At 42.6% G+C, this 22,146-nt stretch overlaps 2 protein-coding genes across 16 annotated transcripts in view; one reads left to right on the plus strand and one right to left on the minus strand.

Annotated features, from left to right (window-relative positions):
• Positions 1-2: 2 nt before the first annotated feature.
• GTF3C4 (general transcription factor IIIC subunit 4) lies at positions 3-13,244 on the plus strand. 14 transcript variants are annotated; one of them, XM_069770803.1, is made up of 7 exons: positions 5-386; positions 1,300-1,828; positions 2,168-3,120; positions 4,966-5,096; positions 6,035-6,123; positions 7,197-9,826; positions 9,977-13,244. In XM_069770803.1, the coding sequence occupies exons 1-6, from the start codon at positions 51-53 to the stop codon at positions 7,259-7,261; spliced, it is 2,103 nt and encodes a 700-aa protein (XP_069626904.1). In that variant the 5' UTR covers positions 5-50; the 3' UTR covers positions 7,262-9,826; positions 9,977-13,244. The 14 variants fall into 14 exon arrangements, with proteins under 14 accessions (XP_069626903.1, XP_069626904.1, XP_069626899.1 ...); XM_069770798.1 differs by having other exon boundaries at positions 6-386; positions 1,300-3,120; positions 7,197-9,834; positions 9,977-10,051; positions 12,732-13,244; XM_069770794.1 differs by having other exon boundaries at positions 6-386; positions 1,300-3,120; positions 9,977-10,168; positions 12,732-13,244.
• A 3,204-nt stretch (positions 13,245-16,448) lies between these two features.
• Positions 16,449-22,146, minus strand: part of AK8 (adenylate kinase 8) — a 73,864-nt gene continuing 68,166 nt past the window's right edge. For both annotated transcript variants that reach the window (XM_069770808.1, XM_069770809.1), the window contains 2 exons: positions 19,657-19,737; positions 16,449-17,042 (listed from right to left, as the gene is read on the minus strand). In XM_069770808.1, coding sequence (XP_069626909.1) covers positions 16,796-17,042; positions 19,657-19,737 — 328 coding nt within the window. In that variant the 3' untranslated portion in view covers positions 16,449-16,795. The remainder of the gene's footprint in view (positions 17,043-19,656; positions 19,738-22,146) is intronic.

Consider the following 22,146-nt stretch of genomic DNA (forward strand, 5'->3'; position numbering starts at 1 on the left):
GGCGCATGCGCGTCCGCGGCCCGAGCGGCCCCCCGTGAGGCGGCGGTAAGATGGCGGCGGCGGCGGCGCGCGGGGGCAGCCCCTCGCTGTCGGCGGGGGAGGAGGAGCCGCCGCTGGGGCTCGACTCGCTGGTCGAGGAGGCGGCGGCGGCGGCGCCGAGCGCCGGGTTCCGGTTGACGGCGGTGCGGCGGGAACCGGCGGTACGGTTGCAGCACGGCGTTAGCGGGTTGGAGCCGTTGGCCTGGTCGGAGGATCACCGGGTGTCGGTGAGCACGGCCCGCAGCATCGCCGTCCTGGAGCAGCTCAGCGACGTCCACAGCGGGGGGCAGGAGATGGTCATCCACCGCACCGCCGTGCCCGCGCCCTCCGCCGCCTGTCTCCTCAAGGTGAGCCGGCCGCGGCGGCGGGCACCGGCCGCTTCCCCCCCCCCCCCCCCCCCCCCGCCTCCGCCGGGCCCGGGGCTGCCACGCTGCGTGTCCCTGTGTGTCCCCCCTCCCCTCCACCCCCGGGCGGCGGGGGAGCCCCCCGGGGTCGCCTTCCCCCTCCCCGCCGCCCCGGGCTGGTCCTGCCCCCGCGGGCGGTTTGCTGCAGCGCACGCGGTGTTGTTTCCTGCGTTGGTGTATTTTAAAAAGCGTTGGGGGGGGGGGGGGAAGAGACGTAGGCCGGTGATGTCCGGGTGAAATACGATCCAGCGCCAAGTGGGTTTCAGGGATTCCTAAGCTCAGCGGTTTTTCCAAGAAGCGCTTGAGCTCCGCTACTTTGATGACAATTGCGTCAGCGAAATTTTAAGTAGAACTCTTCCTTGGTTCGCTACCCAAGCTGGAAGAGTTCTGCAGCAGGGACTGGTTTGGGCTTCAGAGGGGCACCTGACTTCTTAACGCTCCTTAGCACAGAGGGGTGGCAAGTCTGGGTGAATATCCTACTAAGTAATAATTCTGTTGTTGTGGATCTGAGTTTTTTTTCCAAAACGATGCTGAGAATATGGAATAGCTTGAATTGAAATATTGAGTGCTTCACAATTTGAATGTTACGCCAAGTGCCTTTAAGCACACACTTGAGAACAGAAGTATGAAAACAGGCTCTTTGATACAGCAGACAAAGATTCAATAGCTGAGTCAAAACTATACCAGGCCAACAACGAAGCTTAAGTCTTTAAGAGTGACGTTAATGAACCATTGGAACAGTGTAGTATGGGTTGCGATAGGGGATGCTCTATTTCAAGTGGGAATTAATTCCAGGAAAGTCTTCCTAAAAAAAAGTTCTACAACTGTTTTAAAAGTTCTTTTTGTTGTTTTTTAGGTTGGTCCAAAAAAGGAGGTAGCAGAATGTAAGGAAAAGTTCGCAAGTTCAGTGGATCCAACGGTTAGTCAAACTTTTATGCTAGACCGAGTGTTCAATCCTGAGGGGAAGTCATTGCCGCCTATGCGAGGATTCAAGTATTCCAGCTGGTCACCGCTCGGCTGCGACGCAAATGGAAGGTGCCTGCTTGCAGCTTTAACCATGGACAATCGATTGACCATCCACACAAACCTCAACAGACTGCAGTGGGTGCAGCTGGTGGACCTGACACAAATCTATGGGGAGCGTTTGTATGAAGCCAGTTACAAACTTTCTAAGGCTGACACTCCCAGGGGAGAACTAGGAGACTTCTCTGAATTTCAGCGACGGCACAGCATGCAGACTCCAGTGCGGATGGAGTGGTCGGGCATCTGCACCACTCAGCAGGTTAAACACAACAACGAATGCCGGGATGTTGGTAGTGTGCTCTTAGCAGTACTCTTTGAAAATGGTAACATTGCAGTTTGGCAATTTCAGCTTCCATTTCTGGGTAAGGAATCCATTACTTCTTGCAATACCATAGAGTCTGGAATAAATTCCCCAAGTGTGCTATCTTGGTGGGAATATGAACATAACAACCGAAAGATGAGTGGGCTTATTGTAGGGAGTGCTTTTGGACCAGTTAAGATCCTTCCTGTCAATCTGAAAGCAGTCAAAGGCTACTTTACGCTCAGACAACCCGTAGTCTTATGGCAAGAAATGGACCAGTTACCAGTGCATAGTATCAAATGTATTCCTCTTTACCACCCCTACCAGAAATGTAGTTGTAGCTTAGTGGTGGCTGCAAGAGGAGCTTATGTGTTTTGGTGTCTGCTCTTGATATCCAAAGCAGGTCTGAATGTCCATAATTCCCACGTGACGGGGCTTCATTCTTTGCCAATTGTATCTATGACGGCAGACAAACAGAACGGCACGGTGTATACGTGCTCCAGTGACGGAAAGGTAAGGCAGCTGATTCCTATATTCACAGATGTTGCTTTAAAGTTTGAGCACCAGCTGATTAAGCTCTCAGAAGTGTTTGGCTCTGTCAGGACTCACGGAATAGCTGTTAGCCCATGCGGTGCATACTTAGCAGTTATTACGACAGAGGGCATGACGAACGGTCTGCACCCAGTCAACAAAAACTACCAAGTTCAGTTTGTAACCCTTAAGACTTTTGAGGAGGCAGCTGCGCAGCTCTTGGAATCTTCTGTTCAGAACCTTTTCCGGCAAGTGGACTTGACAGATCTTGTACGCTGGAAAATTTTGAAGGATAAGCATATTCCTCAGTTCTTACAGGAAGCACTGGATAAAAAGATTGAGAGTTGTGGTTCTACTTACTTCTGGCGGTTTAAGCTATTTCTCCTGAGGATTTTGTACCAGTCAATGCAGAAAGCTCCCTCGGAGGTCATGTGGAGACCTTCACATGAGGATGCAAAAATCTTGATATCAGATTCCCCTGGGATGGGCAGCACTGAGGATGATCAAGAGGAAGGGACTTCTAAACAAGCCAGCAAGCAGAGCCTATGTGACACAGGCAAAGGTATGGACATAGATGACACTGCAGATGATTCTCTTCCTCAGTCAAGTGACATAGGAGGCCGCGAGCCAATGGAGGAAAAGCTTCTTGAAATACAGGCACAAATTGAGGCAGTAGAAATGCACTTGACACGAGAACACATGAAACGGGTGTTGGGAGAAGTTTATCTACACACATGGATTACAGAGAACACCAGTATTCCCACCAGAGGAGTCTGTGACTTCTTAATGTCCGATGATGGCTATGATGACAGAACAGCACGAGTAAGTGCACCTCCTATGCTCTGGGGATTCAGTGTTACAAGTTACTTCTTTCTCCCCCCTCCAGATCCTTAAATGAAAATACAACTTTGGGGTGGGGAAGAGAGCTGTAATCATGTCATCCTTGCTAGTCAGCTTCTACAGAGCACACAGCTTAAGTTGTCCTTCCTTGAAATTATGGAGTAGGAGGGAATGTAAATACAGATGATGAAATCTGGATCAGGTACAATAAAGAATAAGCGTGCCTGAGTCTTTGCAGAACAAGGGAGAGGACCATGGTTATTCTGCTGCTGTTGGTGGGTTTAAAACAGGTACCGATTGAGAGAGGTGTTTTATTTTCATGGCTAAACTTATTTAATCTATCATCTCTACAAAACTAATCTTAGGAGGTATTTGCTCTAGTCAGTTACATCTGCATTTGTAACTTTAAGGGTTGCAGTATCACTTCTTAAAGTATGATTGGAAGTACTGTGACTGTTCAGGTGGTATGTCAGGTCTTGTCATTGCTCCATGAGCCTTCAGTGGAAAGATCAATTGCAGAGGTTCAGAAAGTGATTGTGTTTTACGAGTTAAATCCAGTGATTCAGAACTTTATGCAGGACTTTCAGTTAACCAAGCTGACTGAATGTCTTTGTTATAACGTACATGGCCTGAATCTTCAGGCACGCTTGCATTTATTGAACTACAATAAATAAGCATAACGGAATGCTTGGCCATGGTAGGAACTCTTCCGAAACTTGCAATACTCCCTACCAAAATAAAAGCATAACTGCAAGGACAGTATCCTGGCTATTGCAATGTGTAGAATAAGCATTTGTGGCAGGAAATAAGTGATCAGTGAACCTTGCACTAGGCAATGAAGTTTTCTGAATATAGACATCAGACAAAGGAAGCTTCAGTGGGAACACTCTGCCATCAGCCTCCTGGCTCTTAAGACTTGATGACAAGAATATCTCAGATGTCTCTACCTCTTTGAGCAGAGAACAGTTCTTTTCAGTACCAAAGTCCTTAAATCACTTGAACTCTAAAAAACAACCTTTACATTGCATCCAGAAAGACAGAGGAAAGAAGTACATTTCCATTACTGATGTAGTGTGGTGTTCTCCCTGCTGGACTTAGAATCAAGCAGGCCACACAGTGTGGCCATCAGTAATTCACTAGGAAAGTATTCGGGCAGGACTGCTGTGTTTTTCTAGCATTCAATTACTATGAATTAGAGGTTTGAGAAGTTGCTTTTCTCATCTTGTAAACAAGATTCTTCTTTTTATAGTGATTAATAGCTGACTTCCAAATTCTATTTTATCTATTCAGTTTGCTTTCACATTTTAAAGGTCCTTGGGATGTGATTTATATCTATTGAAATGTCAAAGACAAATCTGATCACATAAATGTTGTACTATAAACATTATGTATACTCTAAGATGACTGCTGAAGGCCTGCATCCAGGTAATTTCTGAACAGGACTTTTTTTTTTTTTAGTACATCCATTGTGATAGGCATGAGAATGTGAAAGCACTGCTATAATGCTCAGTGGCATCCTCTAAAGTGGTATGATAGCAATTTCTTCAGTACTTCTAAAATTTGCAAGTAGCTCAACATAACACTATTGCTCTTAAGTTCTGTATTCCTTTGCAGAAATCTTTAGGAGGTGACAATAAAATGAGAATAGATTAATACTTATCAATGTATTGTATTGCTTATGCTTTTATTTTTTTTTTAATTCAGTGAAGAGCACAGATCTTTGCATCCTGTATCATATTCTGAAATCACAATATCCTGAGAGACATTTCCGCCTTTCAGTAGGCAGCTGTCTTGCTGTAAACAATGCTGACTGCTGTGTATTCCCAGGTGCTGATTGGGCATATCTTAAAGAAAATGAACAAACAGACTTTTCCAGAGCACTGCAGCTTGTGTAAAGAGATCCTGCCATTCACTGATCGCAAACAGGCAGTCTGCTCCAATGGACATATTTGGCTCAGGTAATTCGTTCTTAAAAGAGTTTTTGCCCTCCTCTGGATAATTTAAACATACTTAAATAGCTAACCTAAAACACTTCATAGTGTTGGAGTAAAAAGTCATGAAGCATGTTATCCATGCTGCAGTTAATTGCCATTTTTGCTGGCTGTTATCTGTCCTCTTCCATGAGAGAGAGAGAGAGGGCATTGTAGATTGGATTTGCTTCTCTTGTCAGTACACTGTTTTTAAAATAAAATGCTTTTGATCGTCTTAACTTTTTTCTTCAAGCAGGGGCAGGATGGGGGCAGGGAGAAAGTAGGCGAGGGAAAATCAAGCGCGAGTCATCCTTTGGAACAGCACATGAAGGAGGGTTTGTTCTAGCTACTTCAGCATTTGAAAACAAAGTAATTTAACAAAAAATGATGGGAAACAGCTACACTGAGAAGTCAGACAAGTTCTGGAACATGTAGGAAAGGAAATTTTCCAACATCGATGTATGGGGTATGTGGTGATTGTCCCTGGAGACTTGGCAAGTCAGTAGTCTGTCGCAAAGAAAAACCTTTGCCTAACGGATATTGTGTATGTGCTAGGTTGGCTAAATAGTCATTGCCTTACAGACACCGTGGTTCTTCCCCTGTGCAGTAACCCTCAAGCTTTTCACCTCTTCTACTCTATACTAAAATTTTTTGGCCAATGATGAAATTTTTCTCAATGGTATATTGATTTTTGGCCTTTTTCATTTTTGTGATCATATGTAATTGGGTACACTTGTGAAATTTCATTTACCTGGATTAATCAATTATTAATTTTTGTGTTTCATGTGGCTCATTACTGCCCTTACTCTCAGAAAGCAAGGTCTATTGGGAACAGAACTCAGCCTCCAGTCAGGGCATAGGAACAGGTCACAAAACAAAACAATAAAACCCCAAGCCTCTTGATAAAATTACTTGTTCTTTCACAGGTGCTTTCTAACCTACCAATCCTGTCAGAGTTTGGTATACAGGAGGTGTTTGCTTCACGACAGCATTGCACGGCATCCAACCCCAGAAGGTAAACTGTTCCTGTAGCCTAAAGGGGCAGGATTATGTATTCTTAAGTTTTATCTGCAAAATGATTTGAATTAGTTTCACTGACTTCTCTTTTAGGCAGTTACCATGTGAAGTACTAGTACTCTGCATTTCAGTGTGCTGTTGTTGTCCATGCATTAGTGGCATACGTTAATTACAAAGTAGCGACTGCAGAAATTAATTTATAAATACTACATTTTAATGAGAGCTGGGTAGACACGTAATCTGTGCTGGAGTGCTACAACAGTTACTTTATATTCAAGGGGAATATATTAGCATCCAGTTCAGCAAGAGCTGAGGGTCTTTGAAAGTCTGTTTCAGTGCAAGCTGTATTGATCCAACACAGGTTAAGAAATAGTTGGCACCTTGCTGGCTTAGGTCCCAAACCTACCATAAGTACATCATTCAGAGACAGTAATGGCAGGCCGTGGGGGCCAGGTAACCTTTTGCCTTTGTGTTTTCAGAGTTTGAGGAGGGACAACCTTGTGCGAGAAAATTGTTTTCTTCCCAACTGGTACACTTAAAAAAAATCATGGAGTACTCAAACAGTTTGTCTCAAAGTGTAGGTGATACTTTTCCTCTCCCTGTAATATATGGGTATTTCAGACAGCACTAAGGATCAACTACAGAATTTAAACCTCTGTAGAGAGAGGCTGTAAACTTAATTTCCTTATATTGGAGAGGGACAAAGAAACAGGAACCAAGGACTGCATTTTGTAAAGGATCTAATTTCAGTTCAGAAAATAAGAGCACTACATTTTTGGCATGGTGATCCTTTAAATTTTTTTCCTATATAGCTATTTAGATGAGTACGTAATGATGTACTGTGGGCTGTTTCACCTTCATTTTGTCCCCTACTGAAGTGGGATTTAAACTGGCATTACTTGAAATTTCAAGACAGAAGTAGAGTTGGATTCCTCTGAACTTTTCAGTTAATCCTGCATGGTGAATATATACAAACTGTTTCGGGATTACCATTTAGTTTGTCCCTCTCAAGTGTCATTCCTGTGTTGATCTCTACCTCCAGCTTTAAAGATCTTGTTTTCTTATTTGCAGATCCTGAATGGATCAAGAGGTTATTGCAAGGACCTTGCACGTTCTGTGATTCTCCTGTGTTCTAGAGAAAAGCTATGTAAAGATTGAAAGTATTTTCTCTGTGGCATAAGCTCCCTTCAGTCTCGAAGGATATAGAACATAAGAATACAGACTTTACTAGAGGGGGAAGACGTTGTCCACAGCCCTGTAAATAGAACATCGGAGGCTGTAGAAACCCCTTAAATCCAGAGCCCGTTCCATGCTCCAGAAACAGGAGTACATCTGGAAGAATGAGTTTATAAGGCGGTTTGGAAATGCACCCCATTGAAGCATCAGCAGCTGGACAGGCTTCCTCTTACTGGAAAGGAACTGAAGTCTTAAGCACGCAGTGTGAACTGTCCTTCGTGCCTGACAAGTGTGTGATTTCCCCAAAGCTGGGACGGGAACAGTGGAGCTGCCTCTTGAATGGTCTTGGTGGGTAGAGAAGGCTTCAGCCTGTAGTGCTCTCGTTTGCTTTTTAACAAGCACTGGCACTCGCTGCAGAATATTAAACTATCAAAATAATTTGTGGTTCTAATTTCTCACAGAGTGAAGCATGTGCCAGTTACAGCCATATGAAAGAAATTGGCCATTATATTAGTTTCACTTGAAGTCTAGAAGAATAACTGCCTCTTAACTGTTGTAACAATATTGCAGTCAGAAGGGTAATATTGGCTGCCTGGGTCAAATAACAGATCAGTAAGAATAACTTTTAAATGTAATAATTATTAAACTAATAGCAATTAGATTAAACACTAACCTAATTTCCAGTGCTTTTAAGTCTCATGCCCCACTTTCTTTTTCTGACCTAAGTTCTAACTACTTCCTAGCTTTTGCCAATGTATATGCCTTTTGTTTCACTTTACCACCAGGAATCATCTTTTCCAGTGTAACTCGGTTAACAAAAACATTACTGATTTACCTTATTTTCAGTTGAATTGAGAGTTTCCCTCATACAGTAGCTGAGTTTTACAGAAGTTTGACACACAAGTAATCACTCCCAGCTGACAGTTTCTCTCTTCATAATAATGCAGTAAAGAAAAAAAACCCAAACCAAAACTCCACCATGGCTAATATGTTATAGGTAGAGTTTCCACCAGTGGTCATGGAGTCTGGTGAAGCTATTCATATATAACTTTGACATTCTCATCAAGAGATTCATAAATACGCCAATGATGTAGCATGGCTAAGCCCAGAAATTTATTCTGCCTTCTAACTGTCCTATCATAATAAAACCATCTTTCTCTCTTTGGCATCTAGTTCCTATGGGGAGCAGGAGAATCCTTTTGAACTTCCTATGCAGTGTTAGAGGAATAATACCTCCAAAATGTGTGTGGTTATCTGGTACAGTTTGTCTTGTTAACTTAAATCCATGTTGTCAAATAATCCAAAGTTTATGTATTTACATTCTTCAGAGTACCAATCTGGACACTCGGATAAGTTGCCCTGTTTGTGATCATGACACTTCTAATTGTGTATGGAGTGCTCTACAGCTGTTTGAGAAATCAAGGAATCGTCCTGGCAGTATCAGTCTCCAACAATGCATGTGTGGATTGGTGCTTAAGTTTCCTTGATTCAATGACTATGCATATTTTCTTAATGTTCCTTCACCTTTAGTAGGAGCAAATTTTTTTCAGCTAACGTTAAAACAAGTCAGCTGTCCTTACTATTCAGTGTTTCATGCATTAAGCGTGATAGTGCTTCGACTGAAAATAATATTAATATAGTAGCCTAGAACAGCGGAAGCACATTCATCTGTAAAATAATTAGCCTTGTTTGTAAATATCCTTGGAAGTGATACCATAACATTAAAGAAATGTTTAGTTTTTTATTGCTGTGCATTGAAAATTGAAATTACTTCAGTGTGTCTGCAAAGAAAGAAAATGTAGATCGTGTTATCACCTAGTAAAACAAAGAGTAACCTTGATACCCAGCGTGTGCGTAGTTTGGGGCCAGGTACTGTACCTGGGGCAGCATTTGTCTTCTTCCCAGTGCTGATGGGGTTTGCGGGGAACAGAACATCAATTTCCAGTATGAGCTGAACAGGTTTGTTCATGGGGGTAGGGAAAACATTTTAAGTGGAAGCTGCAAGTCCTTGTCCAAGGCAGTCCTGACCAGTTCATCAGCGAGGAAGTGTTCGATTCAGAAGTTCATCTGACTATGGAAAAAGGTGAGAGAGCTCTCCAGAACCATGTGTAAATGCTTTAAAAAAAAAGTCAGCATTTCTTTGATATTGGCTTAGAAACCATAATAATATTCTGATCCACTGAAATGTTTAAGTCTGACTGACCAAAAGGTTCAGCTTGGTATCATTAGATTAATTCCTGGTGATTATTTCTAGCAGTTATCTTGAATTTCCCTGGATTGAGTTTTAATGCTTTAGACATGTAGAAGCTCTAGTACACCTAGCATTAATGTTGCAGCATTAATGTTTATTTTCCTTGTCTTTCAAGGCAGTAGACACTCAGTATACCATTGCCAGTTTATTTAACCTGATTTATGACTGCTGGGAGAATGGAATTTTAAAGCCAATGATGTCGGCTTTGTCTGCATGCCAGTGGAGATCCTTTAGCACAAAGCTTTCACTTCTCACCCTGACCCATTCACAACAGGTAAAGAGGTATTGTAATTTTTTTTTTTTTTTAAACCATCACTGGTCCCTAAAGTGTATTTTTAACTAGTGTAGGCTTGAATAGTATAGCACGCCTCAGACCAGTAACATTTAACCTCTGATGCTGATCTTACTGGATTTTTCTGCCCAGCTAGCAGCGGAGACTTCCTTCAGGAAACCTTTTATCTGTCTTGGACTCATGACTTGCAGTTCTGGGAATGTGGAGGTTAGTCCCATTCCTGTTGGAGTACTCTAACAACCTGCAGGGCTGCAGCAGCACCTTGATGCATTATCCTTTACCTTGTCCTAATGAAAACCCTTGCTTTCATCCCACACGGGGAAGGTGAGTGGGTGAGGAAGGTATGAGCACCTGCTGCCAGATCCTTGTGCTATTTTGCCATTAACAAGAGCTGCCTTCTCAAACTAATACATAGTGGAGCTATCCGATATTAAGGCCCAGTCTGTTTTGAAACACCAAATGAAGTATTCAAAGAATAAGTCCCACAAAATCAAACAGATTATCTCACTAAGTTTTTGTTTTAGATACCTTGCAAACCTTAGAGCAAATGAATAGTTGAAAGCTCTCTCAACTGCTTCACCATTTAGTAGTAAACACTGTGGCTGCTCATGGTGCCTCATCTCCAGAAGAAGAATAACGCTCCAGCAGAGAGACTAAGTGGTTCTTGATACGCTGCTGCTTTTTTTTTTTTTTTTTTTTAAAAAAAAGGATTGTGATACTTGCTCTTGCATCTGAGAATTAATAGCCAGAGATGCTGTGTTCTGTGTCTGAAGCTAAGGCGTCATTGTCCTTGATAAGTAGCTTCTGATAGCATTTAAGATTTGCTACTCGCGCTGATAACAAGAGTTAATCCCTCCTCCACTGGGATGAAGAAATCCAGGCTAATCAGGTTTGATGGATAAGCAGAACAGCTCTGGCCTGTACAGCTTCTTAGTGCCTTGGTGCTAGATGCCATTGTCTGAACTAAGGTGAAAGTTTGGGCTCATGAGTATTCTGTCTTGGGTCTGCAAACTACACCTCCTGCTCTGGAATTGGTGACAGTGGAACTCATTGCTGCCTTTTACCTTAATTCAGCTATGGGTTGGGGACTTAATCATTCAATCATCCTTTCCTTTTGTATGATCCCCCATTCTATTAATCCTATTGTATATTTCTAGAGAGGAAATATTATGGTTGCCAATGCATACATAGAGGCAATAAATATTTCCCTGATTTTCTTAAACTTACCAGGTTTTCCACTAGCTAATGTATCATCAGTGATTATGCGCAGCATAACACCGTTTACTCTATCCTTATTAAGGGTTTCTTGACATAAAAGAACTGAACACAAACATTTATAGTCCTAGTTAAAAGCTAACAAATCACACTTGTGCTGTTATGCCCTAAACTAACATTTACAGGAGACTTGTTTGTACAAGTTTAATTTCTCAAATACAGAGCCCGCCCTTTATGACCCACGCAGTTTGTGAAGCAGCGGGCAGCCTTGCAGGCACAGCTGCTGGACTCTCAGTTGCCGCTTACAGGTACGGCCTCAGAGAGAGAACGAGGAAGAGAACCTAACCCTGCTCCTCAGAGCCCTCACCATGGAGCAGGTCGGGGATAATCACTGAAGCCGTTGCTCTTTTGCCAACATCTAAACTTTGTGTGTGAGACAGATGTGCAAGGCCAGTTAGATGTGCCTACCAGTAGATTATCTTCAGGACAGTGGCTGCGGGAAGAGGAAGGTACCTCTTCATTCTCTCTTGTCTGTCTTTCTGCTGAGTGGAGCTGTAGGTATGTCAGTGAGAGGCCACCATGTGCCTGCTTCCTACTGTCAGTCATGCTGAAGTGCTTGCTGGCATTTTACAACCTAATACATGCTGGGTTTTGAATTCTTTCTGGCAGTCACCTTGTGTGTAGTTAGTAGCAGTCCAATACTTAACAATATAATAAACTTCAAAATTTGTCACAGAGCACTAGTTCCTATTTTTGCAGCTGGAAGTAAGGGTAACAGCAGTCTTAGCCTCAAAGTGTTGGTAGTCATGGCAAAAGTCAGATTTATAAGCATCTAAATTATCTGGAAGAAGGTGTTTATGAGTTCTCAGTGCATAAAGGTGAAATGGTCAGAGTAGTTACCAATCCTACGTCTGTCCTCATCCTCCTTTTGTATTCCCTTTTGAAGCTTTCTGTATCATCAGGCCTGTAAACGCACAAATTATGCTGGTTATACTCCAGACTTGCATTGAAGCATGTAGGGTTTATTCTTTAACCAGAACCAGTACAAATGTCTGCGTGGAGATGCCTGCTAGTTTACAGCTCCACTGGTGAATACCAGGTTGAAAGCTGCTTTTTTCCCCTCCATGTGGGTAAACAAGGACAACTTGAGCTTGGCTCTATTCATCTGCAGTCCTGTCCTAGCTGTCGAAGGTGCAGGAATCTTAACAAGACAGAGTCGAGCCTTCTCTTCGAAGTCTCAATCCAGGATAGGTTTTCACAACTTTTAGAGGTTAGTATGTGTGTACAGCAATGCCCACAGAGCTTTAGTTTTCACCTCTAACGGAGGAGGGCCGTGTATACATACTCAGATTTCTGTCTGTGCTAATCTTTGGCTGTACTCGTTTCTAACTCATATTTACACTGGAGATGTTCCCAGACCCTCAGTGTCAGCTGAAATATTCTTATTCTGTCACTATTTTTTCATGCTAACTCAGTTTTAGCACTCTTCACTTGAAAGACCTGGAACTTCTGCTGCTTGGTCATGATCTGGGTAGTGACCTCAGGAGTGTCACAGCTGCCTGTGGATGATTGTTTTCATTGTTGCAATGCAGCTGTCGCATGGGGCACTTGCTAGCATTAACTACACTACAGTTTGGGGCAGAAAGCAGAGTAATTCCCTGTACTGTCCTAGGCTACAGCTGAATCAAACCAAAATGTGAATGTTTGGAGCACGTTCATCACAGGAGGACTCGCGCACTGCTGAGAGCCTACAGCAGGAGTTACGGGGCTGTGCCAGCCCTGCAGCATTCTTTAACATGAAACTGGGAGGCCAGCCCTGAAAAGGGAAAACCCAAGAGCCATCCAAATGGAACTGTTCAGAGGAGAGTTTAATTTAATTGCTCCGCTAATGTAGTTGATATCTTCATGCTACTTTAATTCCGTTCTGGGGTGCGAGTGTTGTAGCTGGCTGACCACGTGGTCATCAGGCTGAATGAAAAGCAAAGTTGAGTTTTAATCTTTAGTTTCCAGATTTTTCCTTTGAGACTTCGTTCATGGGAGGGTCTGACAAAGTTGCTGTGAATATTGATGCTGTGTATATGGCACATTTTGTAAACGTGAAGCAAACCTGGATGAATGTTTTGTATACTGCGACAGTAGCATTGTAATCCTGCTCCTTTTTTATTCTAAATAAATAAATAAAGTACTTGTTTGTAATGTCTGTATTTTGAGGGACATGGGGTGCCAAGAGCCGGGACTGGCAAGAAACAGCAGTGTAGTTAGTTAAGCACTCAGTCCTTCAGCATAAGACTTCACACTTAAAAAAAAAAAAAAAAAAGAAAAAACAAAACCTTAATAATAAAAATCTCATGGTGGCCACTGTCACAGGACACTGGTGGTAAAGCCTGAGAGAGGACCTGGGGTCCGATACTGCCCTTCAGCCACACAACCATTCCCTTCTCCTCACCAGCATAGGTTCAACCCCTCTTTTCCCTGGCCTCCCGAACTGCTGCGTGGCAGCAATCCAGCTCCAGAAAACAATTCTGCTAAAGAACCAACTTTCTTTGATGAAAGGGGCCTGACATCACCTTTTCTTTTCTTCTGTAGAATCAAACAGTTCTTGTTGCAGAAGGAGGAGAGTAACCCAGGAGAGCCTGCTTGTAGAAGGGAATAGACAATTTTCTGTATGAATGAAGTATGTATGACAAGTCAAGAGTCACCTTTCAGGTTCAGTTTTGGCAACTGTGACACAGACAGGCAGTTACAGTTTGCCACAGTTAGAACCACAGTTCACTCCTACTTAAGATCAACTCAGCTCCAGCTGCCCCTCTGGGAAGCAGAACTGAGGCACAGGGACCTGACAAACCTGTCTTTGCTCTAAACCAAACCTTAAGGACCTGTATGAACGCCTTCCTGGCCCTTCCTTCATTAGAGTCCCGCAGCTTCTACAGCCCCTTGTGAACAGACAGTGGCAAAACCAGCGACATTTAAGGTTTTTGTGCTGGCAGCAGCACCCAAGCCTTACTGGGAAAGGTGAGAAACCAAAGGAGGTGGCAGGGGAAATCTTTCAAGAGCTACAGGGGTCTGGGCAGAGACGGTGCTGGAGGATTGGGTCTCCTGCCTGGGGGTGTTCAAGCATCCTTCCACCATAGGGCACTGAAGGATCTATTGTTTGGAGCAGGTGGACACAAAAGTTTGTGGAACACTTGGACATACCCATCTTGTTGCTGAACTACGTAATTAACAGTGTAATATATAGGGTATAGCACAACCTCCAAGCAGCCCGCTCTGCAAAGCGTCTTTGGAAAGTGGACTGATAAAAGATGTCCATTTCAGAACTGGGCAAGCTGTACAATAAGTAACGTCTCGTCCCTGCTGTGTTCTTACCACCTCCTCTTTACCTTGTTTTTCTCACTGCTCAACATTTGTTTTGCCAGAATAAGATGCTAATAAAATCAAGCGTAGTTACCAAATTGGTTTTCAAGTGTTGCATTCCAATTATAAAAGCCTAATTCCTCCTTCCACCCACTGAACCTTTTTGGTATTAACAGGCTTTACTATGCAAAGTGATGCAGGGGCTGTTTCGTTTACAGTAATTAAATGAATGTCAATTGTTTTAGTTGTTTCTGAGGGAGAGTTCTACATGAGTATTAGCATGTTCTGCTAACCCTTACGTTCTGCACTTCAGGCCTGCTGCAAACCCTTGGGGGTTGACCATTGACCTGAGACTCCGTACCCAGACATGCCAAGCGCATCTCAATGAGACGAGCTCTTTTTCTCAGTTTCTATGGAACCAGCAGAGCGGAACTAATATAGCATCCGCATATAGATGAAAGAATGAAGAGGAAAAAGGGCTTTACAGCTAAATTAATTAAGCAGATGTACCTGTCTAATTAAAGATGCACTGTCCCTTTTGTACCCTAGCTGCAGTACAAACAGTATTTAAACACACTCTCTATCCATTTCATCTATCAAAATATTTAGTAGGAACTCTCAGATGAAGGTGATATTAGCAAGATGAGCTTCCCATGTATTATTAATAGAAGGGCTCCCAATTATGCATGAATGCTACAGCATATCTTTATAGCAATAGCATAAAAACCAGCTGCCCAAGTAGGTTACCAAACAACACATTTGTAACAGGTAGGACTGTTACACGAGGGTTTGTGGTTGGGCCCTGTGCCACGGGAGCAGCCTCTGCCTCAGCCTGGTGCTATGAGCCAGAATTTCTCAGTGCAATAGGTGCAGAGGAGTCGGCTTGTGTTGCTGGTGCCAGAGGATTTGGCTTTCTTGGATTTCAAAGATATTTATTCTGAGATTTTTTTAAAGCTGCCCCCAAGGCTGGAAAGTCCAATTCCCATTCACCAAACCCTCCAAAGGTATTGAAAATTCCAACCTTAAATTCTCCCAAAATAATACAACATCCCCCTAGCTATCTGGATAACCAGGGTCTTCCCACCTGAATTTACTCTACAGGTGCAAGGAGGAAACTTGGCACGTATGTCTCTACAGCCCTCCAGATAGACCTAGACACACACAATCAAGGACAGCAACAAAGACCCAAACTTATTTACAATAATAGGATCAGAGAAGTCATCTAAAACCAAAAGGCTCTTGGAGGCCTGCACACTCTGGAAGGAGAGGGCACCTGCCTCCTGCATCTTCCCAGGCACAAAGGGTTCCAGGAGAAAGTTGTATCTCCTCCGCATCCCCTGGTCAAGGGGAATTCACGCTCACACACAAGGGAGAAATAAAGGGAGACATAATAGAGGCATCAAACTCAGTGCTTCCCTGAATCACAACAACAAATCACGCTCTTTCTTAGAAGCACTAAGGGTGTACATTTCCATAGCCAGAGATTTTCCAGTTAAGAAAGACTTAACTGAGCATTTACTGCAGCCAGATCCAGCCAGAGGAAAAAAACCCACAAAACTGGACACCAACCTGCCCAGCCACAGCTCAGTCAGGGCAGCCGTAGGCTGGAAGGCTCACTCTCTCAGGACATCAGAATTTAGTAACCTATCTGCTCATGCAGCTCTTTATGTCCTTAATTGGGTTCTGAAAGTGATGAACCTGCAACCAGTTTTCTATGGCTCTTGATATTTTTTCCAGTTGTTCTTTCTGCCCAGCCCCAGAGTTGGACTGCAGAACAGGGTGATGGGGACGGCTGGTGCATCTGCAGAGTGTTTTGTCAGAACTTTTTAAGCAATTTGAGTTAACAAGGGAGTAAAAACATCTGCACCCTGGCCTCAAAACACTGCAGTTGTCTTTGGGGAAAGTGCACTGCAAAGCTGCAAGCTTCATTTTTCTATTTGCTTTTGTATTTGCTTGCAGCAGAGTGCGACAGTGAGGTAGACAGGTAGTGCCTGTGTAGTTTTGGTGGGGACCACTGGGTGAATTAAGACACAAACACATCTAATAACTTTAATACTCATAATTGGCTTCATGGGTATTACATAGCTAAGACAAAACTACTATTCACTGAATCACAGAATCAGAAAAAGATATTTGAAGTAAACACAGGAACTTCCCTAGCCACAGTGTTTCATACCTTGAATCACAAAACAAAAGCCAAAAAAATTTCCGGTAAAGCACAATTTCTTACTCTTTGTACTTCACTCAGCCTTGGTGAGCTTCAATTTAACACAGCTGGCTGACTTCCTCTTCACTTGTGATAACCTGCCACTTCAGTGGCCGGACTGCAAACATTACAGGGAAAAGTTTAAAATCAACTGTTCCAGAAATCATCCTTATTAATTATAAGCTTTTTAATTTTTTGCATGGAAGGGGCTTGATGATACAGCTTTCTATAAACTCAAAGACAACATGAGGGTCTTGGTCAGCATTGACATAAATGGCATCTTCATAAAAATCCTCCAGTTCCTTGACATTCCTGTAATAGGTTTCCACGCGCTTCTCAATATTTTCTTCCTTGTCTCTAGGGTTCTGCCTGAGACGGACTTGGATCTCTGGTGCCGGTGCTGGTCTGAATGTCATGTGGTATCTGGAGATGAGATACAAATGCCACTGCTTCAGCTCAAGTTGAGGACACAGTGGCCATTTCCTAAGATACTCCATGTTTTTGCCTATCACAGATCCTTGGAAGTGCCTCGTTCTACTCTAGGTTAGGGTTTTAAAACAATGATTGGAAATTTCAGGGCAAGTAATCTGTCGTTCCTGCTCTCAAGAATCCTGGATACTCAAAAGCCAAGAGTTTCTCTTGAGGTGTTGCAGAGAGAGTGCTGCTAGTGTTTATATACCTCACACGAGGTGTGGAGAAATCCCTATTACATGTCCAATGCTCCAGGTTCAGAAGCATTTCGAGATGTGTTCCAGATCCAATCCCAAGGTAGCATGTTTTACTTGTAATTTTTATTCCTATTTTTAAAAAATCATCTAAAAAAGCCTAATCTTAAACCTTAGCATCTGTTAAAATTCTTTGCTGTGGTTTACTGTTATGCTGATTCTGGACATTAGTCAGGAAAAAACTGCCAAACTTTGAGTGCTTTCTCTGCATTGAATTGGTGAGCCCAGTCATAGCCCTGTGTCCAGGCATTGCTGAAGGAACTGTAACTTAATATGTGTTTATGGCTCTCAGACATTGGGGACTTTCCTGCCAAGATTCAAAAGTGCAGCAACAGGGCTGCGATCACCAATATTAAATTTTGAAAGTATTTCCTATTAGCAGGCATGTGGCTGAGCTCTTCCAGCAAACAGCAGAAGGGTAGCGGAAGCACAGCCCTTGCTCAATACAGTCTCTAAATCACCATAAGCTGAGCCTGAAAGGTAGGTATGCTTCATCTTGATAAGCCACTACAAGTAGAGTTAATACTGTTATTGCTCAAGAACACTGGAAAAAGTTAAGAAGACACAAATATTCTACCTCAGTCTCTATTTCTGGGCAGATACCAGGTAGAATATAATTGCTAACATCTTTTTATAGTAGCTGAAGATAAAAAGAAGTTAATTCACTCTGAGGTAGGCTTTGGTTATTTCTAGCTTCCAAAATGCCAGAATTTGGCTTCCCTGAATTCACAGCTGAAGGTTCACTCAGCTAGTCAGCAGGCTTCAGCAAGACGGAGGATTTTTATCACCAGAGTCCTGTAGCAGTGCTGCAGTCCAGCTCAGCCTGCCCAGACAGCTGACACCAAAAAGAATTCTGACAATGTTTCTGCGTTGCCAAAGGCTCCCAACAATCACTAAAAGCTCTTTTGCAAACATGTATTTAAATTTCCTGCCACAGTAATTCTACTTCTGAGTAAATGTCTCCTGTGCCCCAACACAAAACCAGTTTATCCCTCTTCCTGCACAGCCAAATTTTCTGAAACTGTTAGGATAAATGCAAAACAGAGGAGAGAAGCAGAGTCTCTATGTCTCTGCACAGAACTGCACTACAGCTCCAGCTGGTACAATGATGTGGACATAGAGTTCATTCCACATTGGAATTATTTAGAGCACAGCTGAAGGCCACCCTCCTCACCGCTCTGTAGCCAGTAGTGTAGGTTTAACATAATGCCAAGGATTAGATACATCGTCTAAAACAATTCAATTCACAATAAATTTGGAAAGAATAAAACCCAGAGTTTGGAAGAAGGAAGCGTGTTAACTGGAGCAGATACTGAACAAGCTAATCCTAATGATAAGAAACGCAAAGATGTGTGAATGATTTGCTTCATACTGTTAATTTCTTCTGAACAACTGCATCAATTATTACTAAAACAAAGAGAACAGTTACAGCAAATCACTGTTGCTGTCACAAGTTAATGTTGCACCTCGAGTAAGACATTTGAATAATCATGTACCACTTTGGGACAAGCCCAGTTTTTATGGCCTTAATCTTTGAGGGTTCAGTATTTGTCTTTGATTCAATAGGATGCATTTAACCATTAGAAAAGTAAAATAGTGGTTTAAAATTTAAGTGTGAGGAATCGTAAAGACAGAGCACAAGTGAAGTTGCAAATCCACACCAATTCCAGCAGGTATTTAGTAAGATATTTTATTGTTACTTTTTCCCTGAAAAACAAGGGTGGATAAGACAGTAAACCTGAAGGTCACTGCTGAAACAAGGTGATGTGACTGCCAGTGAGATGAACTGCCACATATGAGAACCCAATCTTACAGTGACTCAGTGACTCAGAAATGAGTTTGCTCTACTGAGCAGGAAATATATTAACATCTCACAGCAGACAGAACCATCACAGGAGCTGGGGGAAGTAAAACGCAGCAAGTTTTCCATTTTCCCCAGCTGGGAAGCCTTCAAAATTCCCATGGGAATGTCTGAAAACCATCTGCATTTAGGCTAGGTTTCAGACATCTTCCCTCAGCGTTCTTTCACCAACCAATTTAGTGACCATTAAAATGTTAGACCTGAGCTACTTGCTGCTGTAGATTTCAGGCTCCAAGATTTTAAAATGCCCTATTCTGAGAACAGGAGCTTGCTGCAGCAGGTAGGTAAGTTGGTACTTGAGTAGCTATGAAAGTTTTAACTTTTCTTTTAAGGAGTCCCTAAGCAAGAGTACAATATTCCCGAGTTTCCTTAGATTTCTATGAAGTCTATCTGGTGCTTTCATCTCACTGGCAGTCTTGAAAAATGTTAAACATCAGATATGAGTGCTAACCTTTCCCCAGTGACAGGATCAATCCTCCGTTGAGACAGTCGTTCCATGATGGATTCATAGGAGAGATTAAAGAAAAATACCCTATGGAGAACATAACAATTAAGTGCATTAACATCCTGAGAACTTCACTTGTGACCTTCAGAGTATGAGTTAATCCTTACCCAAACGAACGGCACACACAGACGTGGAAGTGACAGTACCACTCAAAACTGCGGCACCAGAAAACGTTAGCATATACACAGGACCTCTCTTCTCTGGTTCTTCTCCTCACATCTTGTTTAGTCTCCAACCTCATCAAGGCAGAAGCTCTTTGACACACAGTATGTGTGGTGCTGTGTGCACGCACAGGGCTTAACAGAAAATACAGTGTGGACACCAGTGACTGAATTGCAGCTGCAGCCTTCCTCAGAGTCTGTCGTAGCTTGCTCGCAATCCAGCAGTTACCTCTGAACTTCCTCTGGATCCAGCTTCTCAACCCAACTAGCAAATACAATCACAATGACATTCTGCAAAAGGTAAATAAAAAATTGCTACCGTTCCTGTCAAGGACCAAAAAAGAGCTTGTCTGCCTGTATTATGCATTCTTCCCTAATAACAGCACTGCACAACTCGGTGCCCATGAAAGGCATTTTCCTCTTGCTGTTTCAGTCCACTTCCACTTGTTTTGCCCTTGCCTCCCCACACAGCCCCACAGTGTGAGTCCTCCTGTCTTCCACTCCTGTCCTGCATCCTTAAAAGCAGAATGAGTAGTAAGACTTAATACGTGCCACATTATGATGCTGACAATCCCCTGTCCCTGCCGTTAGCATTGACCTGCAGAGAACAGCGCCAGGGCACAGAAGGCAGCTCAGTACGGCATAACCCACTCAACAATCAGCCTTGCTGTTGAGACTGCTAAAGAGGAAATAATAATGCTTGATTTTAAGATGAAAATCTGCAATTCCCATTGAGTCTGAACAAGATGTAGTTGCTCAGCATCTTCAAAAGTCAGACCCTCAGTGCCAGTGGTGTGGGCTCCATGCTATGAACAGCTTTTCACCAGAGGATGGAGTGGCACTTGCCAACTCACTTCATGCAGGTTACACAAAAGCCCTGATTTGAATCAAGGATGCAGAACCAGAAAACAATATACACCACTACTGAGCCCAGTCACATTACACTGTTGCATATAAACTGTTGTACCCATCTCCCATTGACTCCTCCTTGGCATTTTAGTTCATTATAATGGTCCTGCTAATTTTATATTCTAGTTCAAAAGCTCTTCAACAGAAAATTCTTGACGAACTGCTGAGAATGAGTGGATGTGAGTCCCCTGTCCCCCAGCTATTGGAGACTAAAGCAGATCTGGACAAAGATCACATTCAATGATTAATTCAGAACAAAACAAAAAATAAGGCTTCCTTTGAAAACTTATGAAAATAAACTTTTACCAAGCACGGCCTGAAGGCTGTAAATACATCTTTCTTTATAATGCACCTTCTCCTGCTGCTGCCTTCAAGGCCAGGCTTCCTATTTTCGTTTTTGTCTGCCTCTCACAATAGATACTGTATGCTTTAGACATTCACCAAAGGAACATTTTACACTGACTGGGTGGGATCAGACCAGATGAAAGGCTGAGCTTTACCTTGCCATGCACATAGCAGATTACTAGAATCCTTTGTAGGATTTAAAGTTATGAAAATCATCTCTCTTTTCAAATGTTTACAGATAATGACTTCTATTCACACTGTGGTAACAAAATAACAGCCAGGAATAAAACATTCAAGATCTCGGAGATTCCAAAGACAGGAAAAGAACAACAGTTTCAACACTCTTTTATCCCTTACACTCTTAACATTTTGTTTTTCTTTGTTTCTGTTGCCCAACAATGGCACAAAACCGTGATTGTCAGAACAGGTAATATCTGATGATATGTCTCAAGATGAATATTCTAGTAGAGAGGAACAACATTTATACAGTCATGATAATTGATACAGCTTCCTATTATATTCTGAAATAAACAAAACCACTAAAGGATTATAACCTGGCATATCAAGAAAGCTTGTCGTAATTCATAGTTACTAACTCAAAAAGTATTATGGTATTTGAAACAGAAAAGCCTAAAAAACTCCACTTAAAAAGCTGCCAACAAAATGAACTCTGAAAGCCTTGTCTGAGATTCCCTTCTTTTTTATACAAGATGCTTCTTATTATCCAGTCTGGTGTCACCATTAAAGAAGAGTGTAGGGGGAAGATGTGGGAGATTATAGACATGCCTGCTAATAGTATAGATTCTTTTTCTCCACATGCAATGTGTAACAGCACACACAGAATATACTATACAACAGCACAGACTCCTAATCCAATGGTCCTTCCAGTGGAAGGTGGGATGCCTTACCCTGCCATACCGTGCATCTCCTTTAGATAAGAGAAAACAACACTCCCCCGGGCTGTCAGTTTAAAATCGTTCAGAAGCAGGAAAAAAAGATGAAGGGGAAAACTACTGACAGA

The sequence above is a fragment of the Haliaeetus albicilla genome, chromosome 26 (genome assembly GCF_947461875.1).
Source record: "Haliaeetus albicilla chromosome 26, bHalAlb1.1, whole genome shotgun sequence".
Classification (NCBI taxonomy): Eukaryota; Metazoa; Chordata; class Aves; order Accipitriformes; family Accipitridae; genus Haliaeetus; species Haliaeetus albicilla.

What these genes read in the sequence shown, in the direction of transcription:
- GTF3C4 (XM_069770790.1), top strand. Translation starts at nt 51, where the DNA reads ATGGCGGCGGCGGCGGCGCGCGGGGGCAGCCCCTCGCTGTCGGCGGGG. An exon ending in CCGCCGCCTGTCTCCTCAAG is followed by an intron (nt 387 to 1,299) that starts GTGAGCCGGCCG and finishes GTTGTTTTTTAG; the next exon opens with GTTGGTCCAAAAAAGGAGGT. An exon ending in AATGGACATATTTGGCTCAG is followed by an intron (nt 5,097 to 6,034) that starts GTAATTCGTTCT and finishes GTTCTTTCACAG; the next exon opens with GTGCTTTCTAACCTACCAAT.